The sequence below is a fragment of the Pseudomyrmex gracilis genome, unplaced genomic scaffold (assembly GCF_002006095.1).
Source record: "Pseudomyrmex gracilis isolate BER0280 unplaced genomic scaffold, ASM200609v1 scaffold_401, whole genome shotgun sequence".
NCBI classification, from domain to species: Eukaryota; Metazoa; Arthropoda; class Insecta; order Hymenoptera; family Formicidae; genus Pseudomyrmex; species Pseudomyrmex gracilis.
Genome location: NW_018020985.1, coordinates 29,165 through 46,685, shown reverse-complemented (window position 1 = coordinate 46,685; position 17,521 = coordinate 29,165). Strand labels below are relative to the sequence as shown.

The 17,521-nt window shown below is 38.5% G+C and overlaps 1 protein-coding gene across 1 annotated transcript in view; it reads right to left on the bottom strand.

Moving 5' to 3' along the window:
* Positions 1 to 17,521, bottom strand: part of LOC109860518 — a 45,416-nt gene that overhangs the window by 7,076 nt on the left and 20,819 nt on the right. The window contains exons 2-3 of the mRNA XM_020439647.1: positions 4,340 to 4,625; positions 3,309 to 3,408 (exon numbers count right to left, since the gene is read on the bottom strand). Of these exons, the coding sequence (XP_020295236.1) occupies positions 3,309 to 3,408; positions 4,340 to 4,625 (386 nt within the window). The remainder of the gene's footprint in view (positions 1 to 3,308; positions 3,409 to 4,339; positions 4,626 to 17,521) is intronic.

The following is a 17,521-nucleotide window of genomic DNA, read 5'->3' as shown; positions in this document are numbered from 1 at the left end:
ATTTATTAAATTATCTTTTTTATTCATTATAAATTTAACAATAGATACTTAAACACTTGTAACCGAAAAAAATCGATATCCAAACGGTTACGGTCACCGTTATTGATAAAAGGACCGGAACCGAAACCGAAACCGAAAATCAGGTACAGCATCAGACCGTAACCGTAAACGGACCGAAATTTCATTTCGGTCCGAGTCCCTGATCTAAAGACAGAAGATTAATTGTAAAAAATTTGTAACTTTTTATGTAAAAACTATCTTTGTAAAACAAATCTGTTTCTATTATTTTTATTTACACGTAAATGCAATAGAATACATATTGTATATACATATTTCCGTAACAAACACTCAACGTAGAGCTCTTATGATCGTTTATATATTTTGTGTTTGATTATTTTTATTCTGTGACAATTTATTTTTACAATACTGAAAAATTTTTGTTTATTGAAAAATATGTCTGACGTAATAAATAAATTCTTTAAAAATACTTTTTTTGCTTTTAAATTTCGCATGCTAGTGCATCACTCGCAACATGGCAATAGGCCACGCCTATCGCCACTGAAACATCAAAGGTTCCGACAGGAGTGACCCTACTGGTTATTCTTTATACTGTAACTATGTCGTGTCGATAATGTAACTACTCTTTCTTTAAATTTTCTTATCAAAATGTAGAACTATTGACCATTTACTAAATATTTAACGTTGACAAATAACATGTATATGTATATATATGTGTAATAAATGTGTAAAAGTCTTGTTTAAAAAATTATATACTATATAAATACAATTATATTAGATTATTATTATATTATATTATATCTATGTATTTTGTGTATACGATTATATAGGGTGTCCTAAAAATTTTGATCAAACCGAAATGTGAAAGTAGATTACGTTAATCTAAATAGAAAAGTTATATATTATTTTGCAAAATTCGCAATAGGTATTGAATAGGTAATTAATAAATGTAAGCCAATGAACGCGCGGGAAGCAATGGTCCGGACTCTGTCCGTATGCTTATCAGCTATGAAGAAAAATGGCTTCCTTCATGCAATGTCCTAGCAACGAGAAACGTTCGTTGGCGTCGGTTCAGCGTCTTGTGGGAAGCCGGTGATGCGCGCTTACCGCACGGCGGCTTTGAAGTCCGCGTTCTCGCGAGGATTCTACCTGTCGACCTGCTGGCGAATGAGTACGCGGAACTGTACTCCGCCGGACAAGCAGCCCTGGATTGAGCGCGCGCGGCCGGCCGCGATTTGAATCCGGAGGAGGTCCGGCAAACGCTGTCAGGAGCTCGCGAACTCGTGGTGCTACGATGGCAGCGTCGCCTAGACAGAGGGTCCGCTCCTCCCAGGACAGAGGGTCCCAGAAGCAGTAGAGCCAGTTCTTAAAGACTGAGTGGACCTCTTAGATCTGTAGATAACCTTTTGGTCAACCCAAGCAATTGGGCATTTCTGCACCGAATTGCTAAGAAGAACTCTCCGGTGTGTGAGCAGTGCGGAGTTACAGTCGACACTGCAGCTCACATTCTGGAAGAGTGCATCAGGTGGGACAAAGAGAGAGCGGCCCTGCGCGAGGCGCTTGGCCCTGACGTATCCCTCCCGTCTATCTTTCGGCAGACAGTCGGGAACTTGGAGAGATGGCGTGCATCCCTTGCCTTTTGCGAGAAGGTGATGGCGGTTAAGAAAGACACGGAGCGTTTACGCCAGGGTCAGCCTCTGGTCCGGAGACAGATCAGAGACTTCTCTCTCCCTCGTCTTGTTGAGATATCTCTAAGACTCTCCATGGCGAGCGAGAGAAAGAAGAGTCGAGATTCGCAGTCCGGAAAAGTGAGGGCTTTCTCGGACATTGCACGCGAACGTAAAAGTCGGCAAGAGGAGATAGGCTCTCTCCTGTCTGCGCGACGGTGCTAAGTGATTAGCACCTAGGCGTGGGAGGGAAACCGGGATGTTATACCTTCTGGTGAAAACCTTCCGGTTTTCCAGGTTTCCTCCCAGTGCGTAAGAGGAGCCTCAAGGGATTTTAGTAGATAAAAATAGATCCTCTTTGGCAAGTCTCACATAACCCTGGCCTTACAGGTCAGGGTATTCATAAAAGATTTCCTCTTGTAAAAAAAGGAAAAAAAAGGTTAAGCTTTTTCGAGGGAGGTGCAGAGAGGCGTAGCCTTTCCTGTCCACACGCTTACAACACAAACATAAATGACATAAAAATGTATTATTTTAATAATTCTCGTAGAATAATGGTCTATTTATGAAAGTTTCTTTGTTAACAAGTTGTTAGAAAACGACAAGAATAGTTTTGTTATTCTTACTCAAGAAAATGACTTTTATAATAAAAAATAAGTACATGCTTCTGTGCAAAAAAGATATCTGTGTAATATGGTACATGTGCAATAATGTTCATCATACATGCGCAATTGAAATCTGCGCAAAAATTTTTTGTACGAACAAGATCTGTGCAACAGTCGATCTGGTCAAAAAAAAAATCATAGCAATCGTTGCCTTGCCAAAAATGATAATGCGATTCAAACCCGAAAAACATCTACGAATATTAATACAACACACCGCGAAAGCATCAAATATCAGAATGGAAAAAATAGATCTAATTAGATTCAAATTAAATCTAAATAAATTAAATCTAAATAAATATAAAGTAGATCTAAATAAATATAAGTTAGTAGATTTGCGTAAATTTACACTTTTATTTAATATTAGATTTCCTTTGAATTTACTCAAATTTACTATATTAAATCACTCCAGATTTGTTTAGATCTGCTTAGATTTAAGTAGATCTAAATAGATCTAATATAGTAGATTTGTGAGTAAATCTAAAGAAGATCTAATATTAAATAAAAGAGTAAATTTACATAGATCCGCTTATATCTATTTAGATCTATTTATAATTATTTATATCTATTTAAATTTAAGTTCTAGGATCTAATTTATTTTTTTCCGGGAAGCTTCAAAATCTTTTTTTAGGACATTCAAAATGATCGTCTATGTCTCTAGAAATGGAAAGTATAGCATTTGTTTAAATTCATACTGCCAATTTTGTATATGAAATGAAAATGTGGACTATGTCGTAACAATCCATAAAATTTTTTGGTTTTTCTTGAATCCTTTTAAACTTTCCACTTCTTTAGCATATCTTCTTTAATTCTGGAGAAACGTTTTTTATGTCGATCAATGAGTGCAGAATGAGTTGCAAAATAAGAAATGCCAGTAAAAAAAGACGATTCAGCATCATCTTAAGTAATTTAATGTCTTAGGAAATATATACATATACATAAAAGAAAACATTAGTAACGTCACCATAAGTAACTGATACACTACGATGCAAAGAGAAAAAATCAAACCCACTGTCTGCACAAACATCAGTGAACTAAATGCTTCTGCTAAAACGCTTGCTAATCTGTAAAAACTTGCATAAACACACTGCTTGTTTTATGGTTTTCATTAAAATACATGATACACAAAGAACATCTAAAAGAAATTCTAAGACTCTACAATTTCAAAATAGATTATTTTTAATCGTTTTGCCAAGAACCAAAAACAAACTATAATAGACGCTTCAAAGAATTAAAACTATTGCTAAGAAAAATATATACGTACATGTATATATATATACAAGGTATTCCAAAAAGGTCAGGATTCTTGAATATATAATAAGGAATATATTGAATATATAATATTGAATATATAATAAGGTTTGAACAAATGTACCCTACCTAATTCCGTGCCACTAAAAAAAACAAATGTGAAACTTTAGTTTTGTTCAAAGGTGTGTGTTAATTTATTATTTTCTAAAATTTTATTTTCATTTTTTTAATGATTTTGTAAAGGTAGTAACTTAAATTTGTATATTAAAATTTGTCAAATGACCTTGAAGGTCAAGGTCAAGGTGAAATTGAAGGTCACTATCCAATGTCCCCCTCCGAACCCAACAACTTTTGTAAGGGTTATTTTGGATTGGTGGCTCCCCTGACGAGATATTCAGGTGCGTAATTTAAAATGGGACACCCTGTATATATATACAAAGTGTCCAACAATTAACGTATAATCTCTTGTAGGCAGGTAGAAGACGTAAACCTGAGTCGAAAAGTCCTATATCATTTTGCAAGATTCGAAAATTTTCGACTCAGTTTTACCCTTATCTGCCTACGAAAGATTATACACTAATTGTTGGACACCCTGTATACATATATATATTTTTAAAAAAATTAATTAGTATTAAGTAAATATTTTAAATTTAAATTATATTTAATTCTCAAACATTTATATCGGATAATTGGTTTACATCACGATTAAAAAGAAACAAAAACAATTTTTATCGATGTTCTCACCGCAAGAGCTGCACGTGACGCTTCGCCAGAGCTTTCATCTTGTAATGATACTTAGATGACTTAAAATTGATGTTTTTTATCCGATAGCCAATAATTGATAATTGACCGCACAGATAAAACGTAAGAGAAACGAAGACACTGTCCGCCGCAGTCGCACCGATGGTCATAAATGTGCTAGATGGCATTAGAATTACGCAAAATAGCGCATACGACTGAATTCCTGATATCTCGTAAATAAAATTTATGCGAACTGGTAGCTCAAACGGAAGAGTACAGTTGTCAGAACCTATCAAGAAATTTATAGAATTAATTTTCTAGTATTACAAAATAACATCAAAGTATAATTTTTGTTAAAGATTTGCTCAAAAAAGATGCTATTTAGAATCTTTGATCGATATTTATAGTTAGATCTTATTTAAATTCAAGATCATTTTAAGTTTAGAGGCTTTGGAACCAATAATACATCATCTTAATTCTTTTGCTGTAGCAAAGATTAATGCAGAGCGCGCGTGATAGACGTTTAGCTGTAACTAATGCTACAGACGACGAAACTTTTCGCTGGCGCGCATTCTGTAGAAAATATTAAAAATATAAAAGTTGTCGAAACACTGAAGTGCATTGCGTTATTATAAAAATACAATATATAAGTCAATAATAAATACCAAAGATGTCTTTAGCGCCATTTAATATTTGTTGAATACTTGAAAGCGCTAATAACTTAAATAACAAGAATTAGTATGCCAACATTATATTTTGAACAAACTTTCAAAACACTCGCAGGCATCGATAGCAACGAAAGGATTAAAACGACTTTATATAGATCGTATCCTTACAAAAAGTTTAGTTGAACTATCAAAAAATCGATTGTTTTCTCTTTACAATTTCTTAAACTTTATTTAAAAGTGGTTGTAAACAGTTTGTTACGTCCTGAGCCTGTAATTACGGTCGGGCGTTATTGGTAATACGCAACAGACGCACTAACACATTCAAGCAAACGTGAATTATATCCCGACACATTGACACAAAGAAGGAAGTCAGGAAGCGCGAGTCGAGCGAGACAGTTTGGCAACGCAGACAGGCCAACAAAGTTTCCCGATTTTTCTCTATCTGACATATTTTTACTCGTTGGTCCCATTTTAAGCCTAAGACGCGAGTCTGAATTACCAAGAACGGAACGCGGCTATCTAACAAGAAATTGAATAAATGAATAAGTAGTTGTGTTAGCTAGTTTGTGTTAGTTAGACCAGGTCTAGAAGAGATAAACTAATTGAAGCCGAATTTTATTGCAAAAATATAATCATAATTGTTTATTAATAGAGATCTATATAACATGAGTGAATAATTGTCAACTTATAATCGACCTTTTTCAGTTAACTTATAGTCGACTTTTAAAATTTGACTTTAAGTTGACTTTTAGAAGACGACTTAAAGTTGACTTTCAAAAGTCGACTATAAATTGTCGGCAAATAGTCGACTCTAGTCGACTATTGCCAACAATTAGATATGGCTTTGAAAGGTAAATTAAACATAATTATTGTCGACTTAAACATAATTGTATTTCTCATCGCGCTAACGTATATATTTATGCATTTGTGTGTATATCTGACGCCTCTAGTCTCAGTAAGTGTCAATAATTCATTGTGATCATTGCGTCGGTTGTTTTTTAAGTATATTTTGAGAGTACTGAAAATTATATAATAATATACTATTCGTCGACTTAAAGTTAACTTAAAGTCGACTTTTCAACGGTTGATTATAAGTTGACGGCAGTGTTCATAGTTTTGAGACCCTTACAGCATGCAGCAGCGTGGAGAAGATGCGCACAACACCAGCAAGCATTTACTCGCCACTTTTTTTTTTGTGCATTCTTTCCACCGCTACAACATACTGTAAGCGCTTAGGGCGGTACTGGATACCGACTATAGAGACCTGTAAACCGACGTTTTTATAACCTAAATTTCTTTATTTTTTAATTTTATTTACTGCACAACATTAAAAGCGCTTCTACAGAAGCAAATAAATATACAAAACTATATAAAGCTTTTAAAAATGGGTATATAATGCTTTTTTGAACTTGTTTTTCATTCATAATGATAGTATATGGTAGCAAATACACATCATCACAATATTACTTTTTGTGCATCAATTAGACAACCAAATCATATTCTGAGTGTTTCATTAGATTGTTTTGTGTCGTACGTATTGCTGTAATTCAGTGTAAATACGTACATAAGCTTAGAAATAATTTTATATACATGATGATATGATAAGGTTATAGAAGAAAACTGTATAAGAAAAAATTTATGCTGAATTTTGACATTTTAAAGAACAACAGCAAACTCTTAGCACAAGTTACTTATTTCTGTAGAAGCATTTTGGATTTAATGCAGTAAATACGGCACAAAACGAAATATTAAAACGTCGATTTACAGGTCTCTATAGTATCCTCTTAAGAGGGTACTGGATACCGACTATAGAGACCTGTAAATCGACGTTTTAATATTTTTGTGTCGTATTTACTGCATTAAATCCAAAATGCTTCTCCAAAAATAAATAAATTGTGCTAAGAAAGTGCGATTCTTTAGAATGTCAAAATTCAAGATAAATTTTTTCTCTTTACAGTTTTCTTCTATAACCTTACCATATATTCATGTATGTAAAATTATTTCTAAACTTCACCGAATTAGCGCACTAAGTACGACAAAAAAGAACATAATGAGACACTCAAATTATGATTTGACTACTTAATTACTGAGAGAAATAAAAATATTGTGATGACAGAATAGGTTATCATATGCTATCATTATGAATAAAAACAAAAGTTCAAAAGAGCATTATATACTCATTTTCAAAAGCACTATGTACTTTTTTATATTTATGTGCTTCTGTAGAAGCATTTTTCATGTAGTGCAGTACACAAAATTAGAAATTAGAGCAATTTAGGTTTCTAAAACGTCGATTTACAGGTCTTTATAGTCGGTATCCAATAGCCTCTTAAGAGGATGCTGAATCGTCCTGTTTTACCCTCATGTCGTATTTAGAACTTTTTGTGAAAACTATGAATCGGAACAAAAAACGCTTCTCCAGAAATAAAGAAAATACAGTAAAAAATAGGATAAAGCATAAAAATTCAAGAAAAACAAAAAAAGTTTATAGACATTTCTTACAGAAACTACTTTTTTACTTTATATGCAACATTGGTCATATAAATCCAAATAAAAATACCTTTAACTCAAACTAGAAACATAGACAAATATTTTGAGTGCTTCAAAAAAATGTTGAAGCCTTGTGAGACAAGAAAAATTCCAAATACGATTAGTACAATTTTAGCAGAAGCATCAGAGAGAAACATATGTCTATCATTGTCTCTCTCATGTTATCTATCCTTGTTTTGGTGTGACTCGGTCCCGAGAGATGGCGCCACTTACCCGATAGCATAGCGATTGAGTAGCAGCTGAGCGGACTTTTGCCAGCGGTTCAGCATTTTTTTAATACCCAGCAAACAAAATGATAGCAACGTGCCGGCATTATTTTTTTTTTTTTTTTTTTTATTTTAACTCCTAGCAATTACAATCTGTCTTTAAACTTAGGACATTCAGTAATAAGTTTGAACGTGAAAAAAGAACTTGTATTTGATGTGCCCTGTGGCACATACAGACATTAACAGTATCGTAGCTTTAATTTGTAATTAAGTCACGAGGTGTCTTCCTCTTTAGCCTCCTGCTATTGCTTTTCTCTGTCATTAGCTGTCTAGCTAAATTGCTTGGATGGTTTGAGATTCTGTCTTTATATGTCTTGATTCTTATTCCAATCTCTTCCCTCACCGTGGGTATGCTCAAGTCTCGATGTAAGGTTTCGTTTGATACGTACCAGGGTGCATTTAAGATCATCCTTAGCATTTTGGATTGGAATCTTTGGATTATTTCTATATTGGAGTGTGACGCCGTACCCCAAAGTTGGATCCCATATGTCCATATAGGTTTAATGATAACTTTATAAATAAGTAGTTTATTTGTGAGGTTTAATTGGGAATTTCGACCTATCATCCAGTACATTTTTCTCAGCTGCAGTCCCATTTGCTTTCTCTTAGTGAAGATGTGTTTTTGCCATACTAACCTTCTATCAAGGTGTATACCGAGATATTTTACGTGCTCTGCTTGAGGTATTTCTGTATTATTTAGGCTGACAGGTGGGCAGGTTTCGTGTCTGATAGCAAATGTGACATGGATTGATTTAGCGCCGTTTATCTTGATTCGCCAGTTTCTCGTCCATAAGAATATGTTATTCAAGCTGGTTTGAAGAATAGCAGAGGCCACTTTAGATTCTGAGTGGGATGCTAGTATGGCGGTATCATCAGCAAAGGTACCCACAGTAACCTTTTTGTTTGTGGGCAAATCAGCTGTGTATAACAAGTATAAGATCGGTCCCAAAACGCTACCTTGAGGCACTCCAGCTAAGGCGGGTCGGAGGTTCGTTATTGCCTCACCGTGACTGACTCGGAAGTATCGATCTTTGAGATAGGATTTTAGTGTTTCAAAAAAGCTGGGGATATTGGTTTTGATTTTATACAATAGGCCGTCGTGCCAAACACGATCAAAAGCCTGAGAGACGTCCAGAAAGGCAGCTGAGCAATACTTCTTTTCCTCGAAAGCTTGATAAATTTTATCTGTAAGTCTATGCACCTGGTCGATTGTCCCGTGGCCTCGCTTAAACCCGAACTGGTGTTCAGGGACTAGGTCCCTCTCTTCTAGGGCTGGCAGTAATCTTGTTAAAAGTAGAGACTCCAATACCTTAGATGGAATCGGAAGCAAACTAATGGGCCTATAGGATTTGGGATCCTCAGGAGTTTTATCTAGCTTCAAAATCATTTTGATCTGGGCAACCTTCCACTGCGGCGGGACAAATTTACGTCTTAAGACTGCATTATAAAGATGCGTTAAATATAAGAAACCAGAATCAGGTAGCTCCTTGAGTAACTTACCAGTTATCAGATCATAGCCCGGCGCTTTTTTGTGGTCCAGTTTTTTAACGGTTGCTATAATTTCAGATTTACGAAATTTCCCTACTGGAATTTCTTGGGAGGGGGGTTCAGCAAGAGTGCGCATCACCTCTGTCTCGTGTTCAGCTGTTCCCTCGTAGGGATGAGGCAAGAAGACTCTCTGTAGATGGTTTGCAAAGGTCTCAGCCTTCTCATAGTCACTTGTATCCCAGTTGCCATCTTCATTCCGTAGAGGAGGGAAAACTGTTTTGGGTTTCTTTAACTTCCTTGTTGCTTTCCACAAGGAGTAATCGTTAGCTGCTGAAGCGTCCAGCCCCTGTAGGTATTTTTGGACTCCGTTATTTCTTTCTACGTCAAGTAGGCGCTTGAGGTCTTTGATAGCTCGGTTGAGCCTAACTTTTATGTTTGGACATCTAGAGAATTGCCACTGTTTTCTTAATCGCCTTTTTTTCGCCACTTTTTCACGGACTGTATGAGAGAATTTTAGCTTAGCATCCTTTTCCTCACTTAATGGAGTTGACTCCCAGGCGGCATACTGAACCAGGTTATTAAACCTTTCCACGGCTATCTCTATGTCCTCCTCAGACTTTAGTCTCACGTTAGGCCTAAGGAGAGCATCCAAAAGACTCCAAAAGTGGTTCCAGTCGGTCTTGCTGTTATGGAGCGTGCATTTGCGCAACTTTATTTCAATAGCGCTTTTAACCGTAACTAGAACAGGAGTATGATCTGAGCTTAACTCAAAGTTAGGTTTGCACTTGATGTAATTATCTGAGAAGCCTTTAGTTATACAAAAATCCAGCAAATGTGGCGTTTTTGCTCTATCAGAGGGCCAATAGGTTGGCTGGCCAGTTGAAATCGCATTCAACCCCAGTGTTTGCATAGCTTTAAGCAGCTCTCGGCTTCTGGAGAGTGTTAAGCGAGACCCCCAGTGCACATGCTTTGAGTTGAAGTCGCCCCCTGCGATGAAGCGATCTCCCAGCGTTTTAAAGAAGTCGATGAAGAACTCGTAATTGATTTTGTGCTTCGGGGGGCTGTAAACCGCCGTAACAGTTATTGGGCCACTCCAATCTTCTACCACCACGCTAGTCGCTTGTATATGTTCTTTGCAGAAAGAAGTTGTCTGGTAATGTTTAATTTTGTTTTTAATGAGGATTGCCGTGCCTCCATGGGCAGTTCCATCAGGGTGTGTTGTGGAGTAACAGCTATAGTAAGGCATGTTTATGTAGCTTCTTTGAGTAAAGTGAGTCTCTGAAAGTAGAAGTATGTCAATATTGTGGGAGGCAAGAAAAATTTTTATCTCGCTTGTACGGTGTGACAGCCCATTAGCATTCCATAGGGCGAGTTTTAATGTATTGCACATTGCACTATTTTTGACACGAGTTCCGCTATCGTATTTGTGATGGCTGTCATCTGTCTCATTAAGCTCTGCAAAAACTCCTGCAACTCTTTAACTATGTTGGACTGTAGACGGTTCTGTTCATTAGGTTGCTCGTTCTCTAGGTGCGTAGTCGCGTTAATCTTAGTCTCCCCGAGATTTAGGTTTGATCCAGCCGCTTCAGCAAACGTCTTGGTGGTTGGGTTCCGGACCGAGCGGTCGGGGTTCTCTTAGGTCTTAGCTGGGGAAATTTCAATTTCTGTAGTTCTTTGTGCACAGAGCAGCCTTTATAGTTCGCTGGGTGACTCCCGCTACAAAGGACACATTTAACATGGTCCGATCTTTTCTTTCTGTGGCAGTCGGCTGTTGCATGATCACCAGCACATTTTACGCATCTAGCCTTACGATAACAAAAACTTCGTGTATGGCCATACCTTTGGCATCTAGCGCATTGGGGGATTTGTCTCTTTGGAGGCTCAAAAATAACACGGCAGTTCAGGAGAAACTTAGTGTCGTATATTTGCTTGTTATTTGCATTTGGTTTGAGGTCTATGAAGTACATAGGTAAAGGTTTCTTAGTTATCTTATTCTTTATGTTCCACATATTTGTCACCTGATGACCCAGGTTTTCGATCGTTGCTTTTAGTTCTTTCTCATTAGTCGAAGGGTGCATGTTTTTAAGAACCACCCTGAAGCTTCTTTCCTGCTTCAGTTTATAGGTGTGGAACTCAGTTCCCTTGTTTTTGAGCTCTCTGACGATAATTGAGTAAGCCTGTACTGTCTTAGGCTGAATTTTAACTTCATCCGCTCTTAGAACTTTGATTTCGAAGTCTCCCTTGACAATTTCATTAAGTAGTTCTGTAAGGAGTTGCATATTGACTACCCGGTCCACGTAGATTGGGGGTGGTTTGGGTAATTTATCTACAGGAGGATCCGTATTCGTGTGTTCTTCAGAATCAAGAGCTTCGAACATGTTAGAGGTGTGAACTGGAGCGCTTAGCCAATAAGAGCTTAATTTTCTCTGTTTTGAGATTTTAGTCGAGGTTTCAGAGCTATCTCGAGGTCTTTTTTTCCTAAGCACATCTGTCCAATTACCTCCATGGGCGGGAATCTTATCGACTTCAGGCTCTGTTGAGTCGATCCTATTATCCTTTCGTGTGGTGGTTATTCCACTGGTCGAATTTGAGCGTAATCTACCAGAAATCAAGATGTTATGTCCTTTTTGTTTAATCCCATCTGATGTTTTTAGAGTAGGATTATTTCTGGTCACTTCCTTTTCTGTTCCTTTCTCAAGCAATGATTGGCCCCCCCCCCCAGAATCCATGAGGCCTGCCTCCTTAGAGGGTGGATTTTCCAGTACTACTGGGCTGCCACCTGGGGTACTGTTTCCTTGCGTCCATTGCTTTTGATGCTGGTTTTGATCCGCCCCGGATATTTTATTTTTCCGGTACCCTCCGGCATGCCGGTGAGCGTTCCTCTATCCGTCACCTGGGGAGGCGCCCGATGGGGGTCCAGCAACCCCTCACGAGGCCGGCATTATGCAAGCATGCTTTCCATAGCGTGCTGTCTCTGTGACTGCTAGATACAGGTCCATCTGGCAAGCATCGCGATGACACGTTATGCTCAACACTTTATACGAGCTTTGCGTAAGAATGCATTTCAGAATGCCGGCATCATGCAAACACACAAGTCTTGATCAGTACTAAATCCTGCTTTTAGGGAGTTGCATCTGAGACGACGCACCAGACGCATCGAGCGGAGACTTCGGTTCCCTTTCCTAGTGCCCACTCCTGCATTCCGAGTGCCTGTGACAGTCAATTACGTCGGATATTACTTCCCTGTGAGTACTCTCCAATTTGATTATCAAAACTGTCGTTTTTACGGCAATTCTTTTGTGTATCTTATTTCACGTTTCATCGGCGGGCATCGCCGCCATCTTGCCTCGCGATAACGATTAATTCCGGAAAGTTACTGCGAATTTTGCTACGTATTTTATAGTTTGTCAGGTTTAGCTGTTATCCGTGACATTCGACATGGAGATTGATAGTGAAACGGAGATTTCTCGACCTTCCCGAAAACGACACGCCGTTCAGATCGCGGGCACAGAGCCTCCCCCGTTCAAAGGAGAGGGGAATGTTCTGTTCCTGCAGCTGGGCCTAGCTGTCAGGGTGTTGGAAAACCAAGCCTTAAACAGTCTATAGAGGTTACAATCACTGAACTATAATATGGAACGCGCCTTGCCATTGTACGAGCTGTCCGCGATAGAGAGCATCATAACTAGGATTTCTGTCTTTGTCTTGTCGTCGCTGATTGGTTGAAATTTATACGAGTACAGTCCCAGACAAAAAAACAACGAAAAGTAAAAAATGACTGTGTTCAGCAGAAATCAGCGCTTAGCAACGAATACAGTCCAAGACAAAAGAACAACGAAAAGTAAAGAATGATTGCGTTCAGCAGAAATCAGCGCTCAGCAATTGCTGAATGACTGAATGACTGGCCTGTCGTGTATTGACAACTTGGCAGTTCTGACTTCGCAAATCAAGATCGCTAACAATAGTCGGCAGGTTACAGGAGCAGTATTTCTGGATATCGAGGGCGCGTTCGACAATGTGATTCCTACTACACTTCTCTCTATGCTGTCAGCTCTGGGCTTTCCAGACAAGATCCTTGGTTTTATATCTTTCGTCATCTTGTTTAGAAACTTGGAAGGTTATATTTCCGGGATACCTTTACAACGTAGGTCTACCACTAGAGGTTTACCCCAGAGCTCAGTACTTAGCCCGCTGCTCTTCAGTTTGTATATGTCGACCGTTGAGTCCTCCCTCTTCCCGTCAACATACTTATGTATGCTAACGATATCGCTGTTTACTGTTCTCATTCTTCCATCGAGTACGTTTCTCAACAACTCAACATCTCTCTAAGCAATCTAAGTTCTTATCTCAAAGAGCTTGGCCTCAGGCTGTCCCCTGAGAAGTCGATAGCTACCTTTTTTGTCCTGAATTCTCTTCGGAACACTAAGTCACTCATAAAAAGCAAGAAAATCAAAATCTCGTTAAATGGCGCTCCTATCCGACTTGAGTGATCAGTCAGGTTCCTTGAAGTTTGGCTGGACTATTCTTTAAAGTGGAAGCGACACGTGTCGGAGGCCAGAAGAGGGTGATCTCACGCATTAACATCTTGAAGGTCATTTCAGGTATTAGATGGGGTTCTCATTCCAGTGTCATGTCTACAGCCTTCAAGGGCCTAATACTGTCGGTGCTAGATTGGGAGTGCCAGGTCGTTTCCCCCCTTGGTGCTCGGGAAAGCCTCGTCCTCGATCGTCTACAATACTCGTGCGTTCGTATAATATGCGGGTTCATGCGCACTACTCCTACCAACGTCCTCTTGGATATCACCAACATCCACCCGCTCGCGTGCAAACGTATGTATTTGACGGGCAGGTATGTATGTAAAACTACATCCCGGTCTAGTCACCCTTTAAATCCTATTTTTACTCAGGTCAGCACAGACTGGAAGCTTATTTACTCGGATAACTGTTTTGATCTGTTCGATTTGGTGGCTAAATTGGCCCCCCTCACGAGTCAAGTCGAAAAGTTCTCCCTTCCTGGTCCTCTTGGCTCTCCCTACTTAGTCAGGTTTTTGAATTGCGAAGTTGATTCCGAGGTCGGCCTTTAACTACGTACCTCCCCCTTTTCACAACACTCTTTCTCTACCTTTTTAAACGAGAAGGGTATAAGTCGTGTTTTTTTCACAGATGGCTTGCTGCAAGCTTTGGTGGGAGGTGCTCCACCTAGGGCTGGATATGCGGTTGTGTCTTACGACCCAGATCTAGTTCACTACGCACGGGTACACGACTTATCATCTATATTTGATGCAGAAGCTGCTGGAGTCCTTTGCGCCCTCAAATATGTGGAGAAGTTTGGTTTTGGTCTGGTGGCCGTTGCCACTGATTCCCTCAGCGTTGTCAGGTGTCTGGAGTCGGCAGATCCACGAGGTGTTCACCCTCCGGTTATTTATAAAATAAAAAAACTTGTCTGTAAATTACAATCTCGCGGCGTTCGCGTAAAGTTTGTATGGGTTCCCGGCTATAAGGGAATCTGTGGTAACGATAGAGCTGACCACTGTGCTAAGGTTGTTTTTAGTCAATCGGCCCCTGACCCGGATGAGAGGTGCGGCGTAAAGGCTTTGTTCCTTACATTGTGCTCTAGCTTGGTTAATGACTCCGGCGCTCTCTTCCTCGAAGAAGCAAAACTTAAAAGTAAAAGGTATTTTGGTGCCAAGGGAGTACCTTTGGGGAAACCTTGGTACGAGTGTTTCAAAAACACCCTTCCAAGATTTTTAGTTAATCTGATATCTCGTATCAGGTCTTTTTACACTAGGGTTAACGCGCATTTGGCAGACAAGGACATTTTGGTTTCCGCCTCCTGTCAGTGCGGCCATGCTCGCCAAGACATTAATCATATATTCTTTAATTGCCCGAATTATAAAGATGAATCTGACAAGCTTATCATTGACCTGTTTCACTGCGGGTTTAGCCCGCCTATGAAAATTACCGACAAAGCCTTTTCAAATGATCTGCGTGCTATGCACGCATTTTTTTAATTTATTACCAGCACAAAAATTTCTATCTAACCTTCAGTCATCCTTGCCACGCTAAAACTCTCTAAACTTCCCTATCATCTAAACAAAATTCCTTATCAACTCCTATCTCTTTCGATACAGTGAACTCCGTTGCGTACGGAGCAAGCTAAGGCTCCAATTCGCACAAAAGATCAGCTGATAAACTTTAATGACTATATACAGTGCTCCGGATATATACGGGTCACTCAGTACTCAGACTGGCGTGTGGACTAGTCTTTATGGTCCAAGAGGCATATTTGCACCAAACAAAACCAAACTATCCTGCTTTTAGGTTAGGTTAGGATTTTTCAGTTAAAATATAAATAAAACAATTTTAAAAATATTTCTTTATTTAGAATATATTAAATATTTATAATATACATAAATTTATAATATACATAATATTTATAATATATATAAAGTATTTATGATACATATTATATTTATATCCTTATATTATGTTTAATTATATTATATTCTTATATCCAAATTGCTGAGAGCACAGAATTGCAGAAATGCACGTACAGTTTCCTTCGTATAATACAGTGTAGCTTCGTTTTTTGTTCGACTATAAAACTGATGCACACCAACTAAAAAATTTTGAAGAGGTTATATGTAGAAATATCACTAACTTATTAAAAATAGAAATTTGCACATATTCATACATGTACTTACACATTTATGTTAAAATGTATATATAAGCCAAATATATATAAAATCATTATATATATGTATATATATATATATATATATATGTGTGTGTGTGTGTGTGTGTGTGTGTGTGTGTGTACTTACTTTATATATCCAATATAATTATATATCCAACTTGCCGAGCACAAATTGCAAAATGCATTTTTTTCACAACACAGTATAGCCTTTGTGCGGGCAATAACCGTTATCTTATATCAAAACCGGTAAACTATACGATTTTAATGTTTTTGTTTACAAAATTGCCGAATGTGTATAATAATAATTTAACGGTTATTGTCCGCACAAACAAGGCTATACTAAACAAGGTTTCAATGCTGGAGCTGATACACTTCTAGACAAAGAAGAAAGACAAGCAGAGGAAAAGAATAGATTGTGCTGCCGGAGAATCACCAAATTAAAAGTAGCGACATCTGTCGGTCCTCCTGCAATGCTTACCTCAGCACGCCATGATATCATTTTGTTAGCATACAACGCGAGTGGGAGTCTTTTGCCCACGTTGCGATTGCCTACAGTCAATATTGCCCATGTTGCGATTGCTCACGTTGCGATTGGCCACGAGTTGCTTTTGCCCACGTTGCGATTGCCCACGTATTGCTTTTGCCCACGTTGCGATTGCCCAAGAGTTGTTTCTGCCCACGTTGCGATTGCTCACGTTGCAATTGCCCACGTTGCGATTGCTCACATTGCGATTGCCCACGTTGCGATTGCGCACGCGGTGGTTGCGCACGCATTGGAGAAGCCCGATCTTTTCACACTGTGTAGTAAGCGTGTAGGCACGGGGGACTGCGCACCCTCAGGCTTTGCCCCTCCTCCTCGTCCCCCTTCCCACGTTGGTAAAATTACATATATTTGCAGATTAATTGGTCAAGATTATTTGCAATTCGAATATCTGATTTAAATATATACCAATCTAACGTGGGCAATGACAACGTGAGCAAAATCAACGCGTGGGCAATCGCAACGTGGACAATATCAACGTGGGCAATAGTAACTGTGGGCAAAAGCAACTCGTGGCCAATCGCAACGTGGGCAAAAGCAACTCGTAGCCAATTGCAACGTGGGCAATTGCAACGTGGGCAAAAGCAACGTGGGCAATAGTATCATCACTAAACAGCACTGTACCAACATATTGTTCACATGGCATGCTTTTTACGGCGTGCTGACACGTGATGTTTACTGGGTTCTCTAAACACTGGTTGACTTAATACCCAGTAAAGACCTCATCAAAATCTAACCTCCTCCTCATCTAACCTCCTCCTCCTGACCTCTTCAAAATTTTTTAGTTGGTGTGCATCAGTTTTATAGTCGAACAAAAGACGAGGCTACACTGTGTTATACGAAGGAAGCTGTACGTGCATTTCTGCAATTCTGTGCTTTCAGCAATTTGGATATAAGAATATAATATAATTAAACATAATATAAGGATATAAATATAATATGTATCATAAATACTTTATATATATTATAAATATTATGT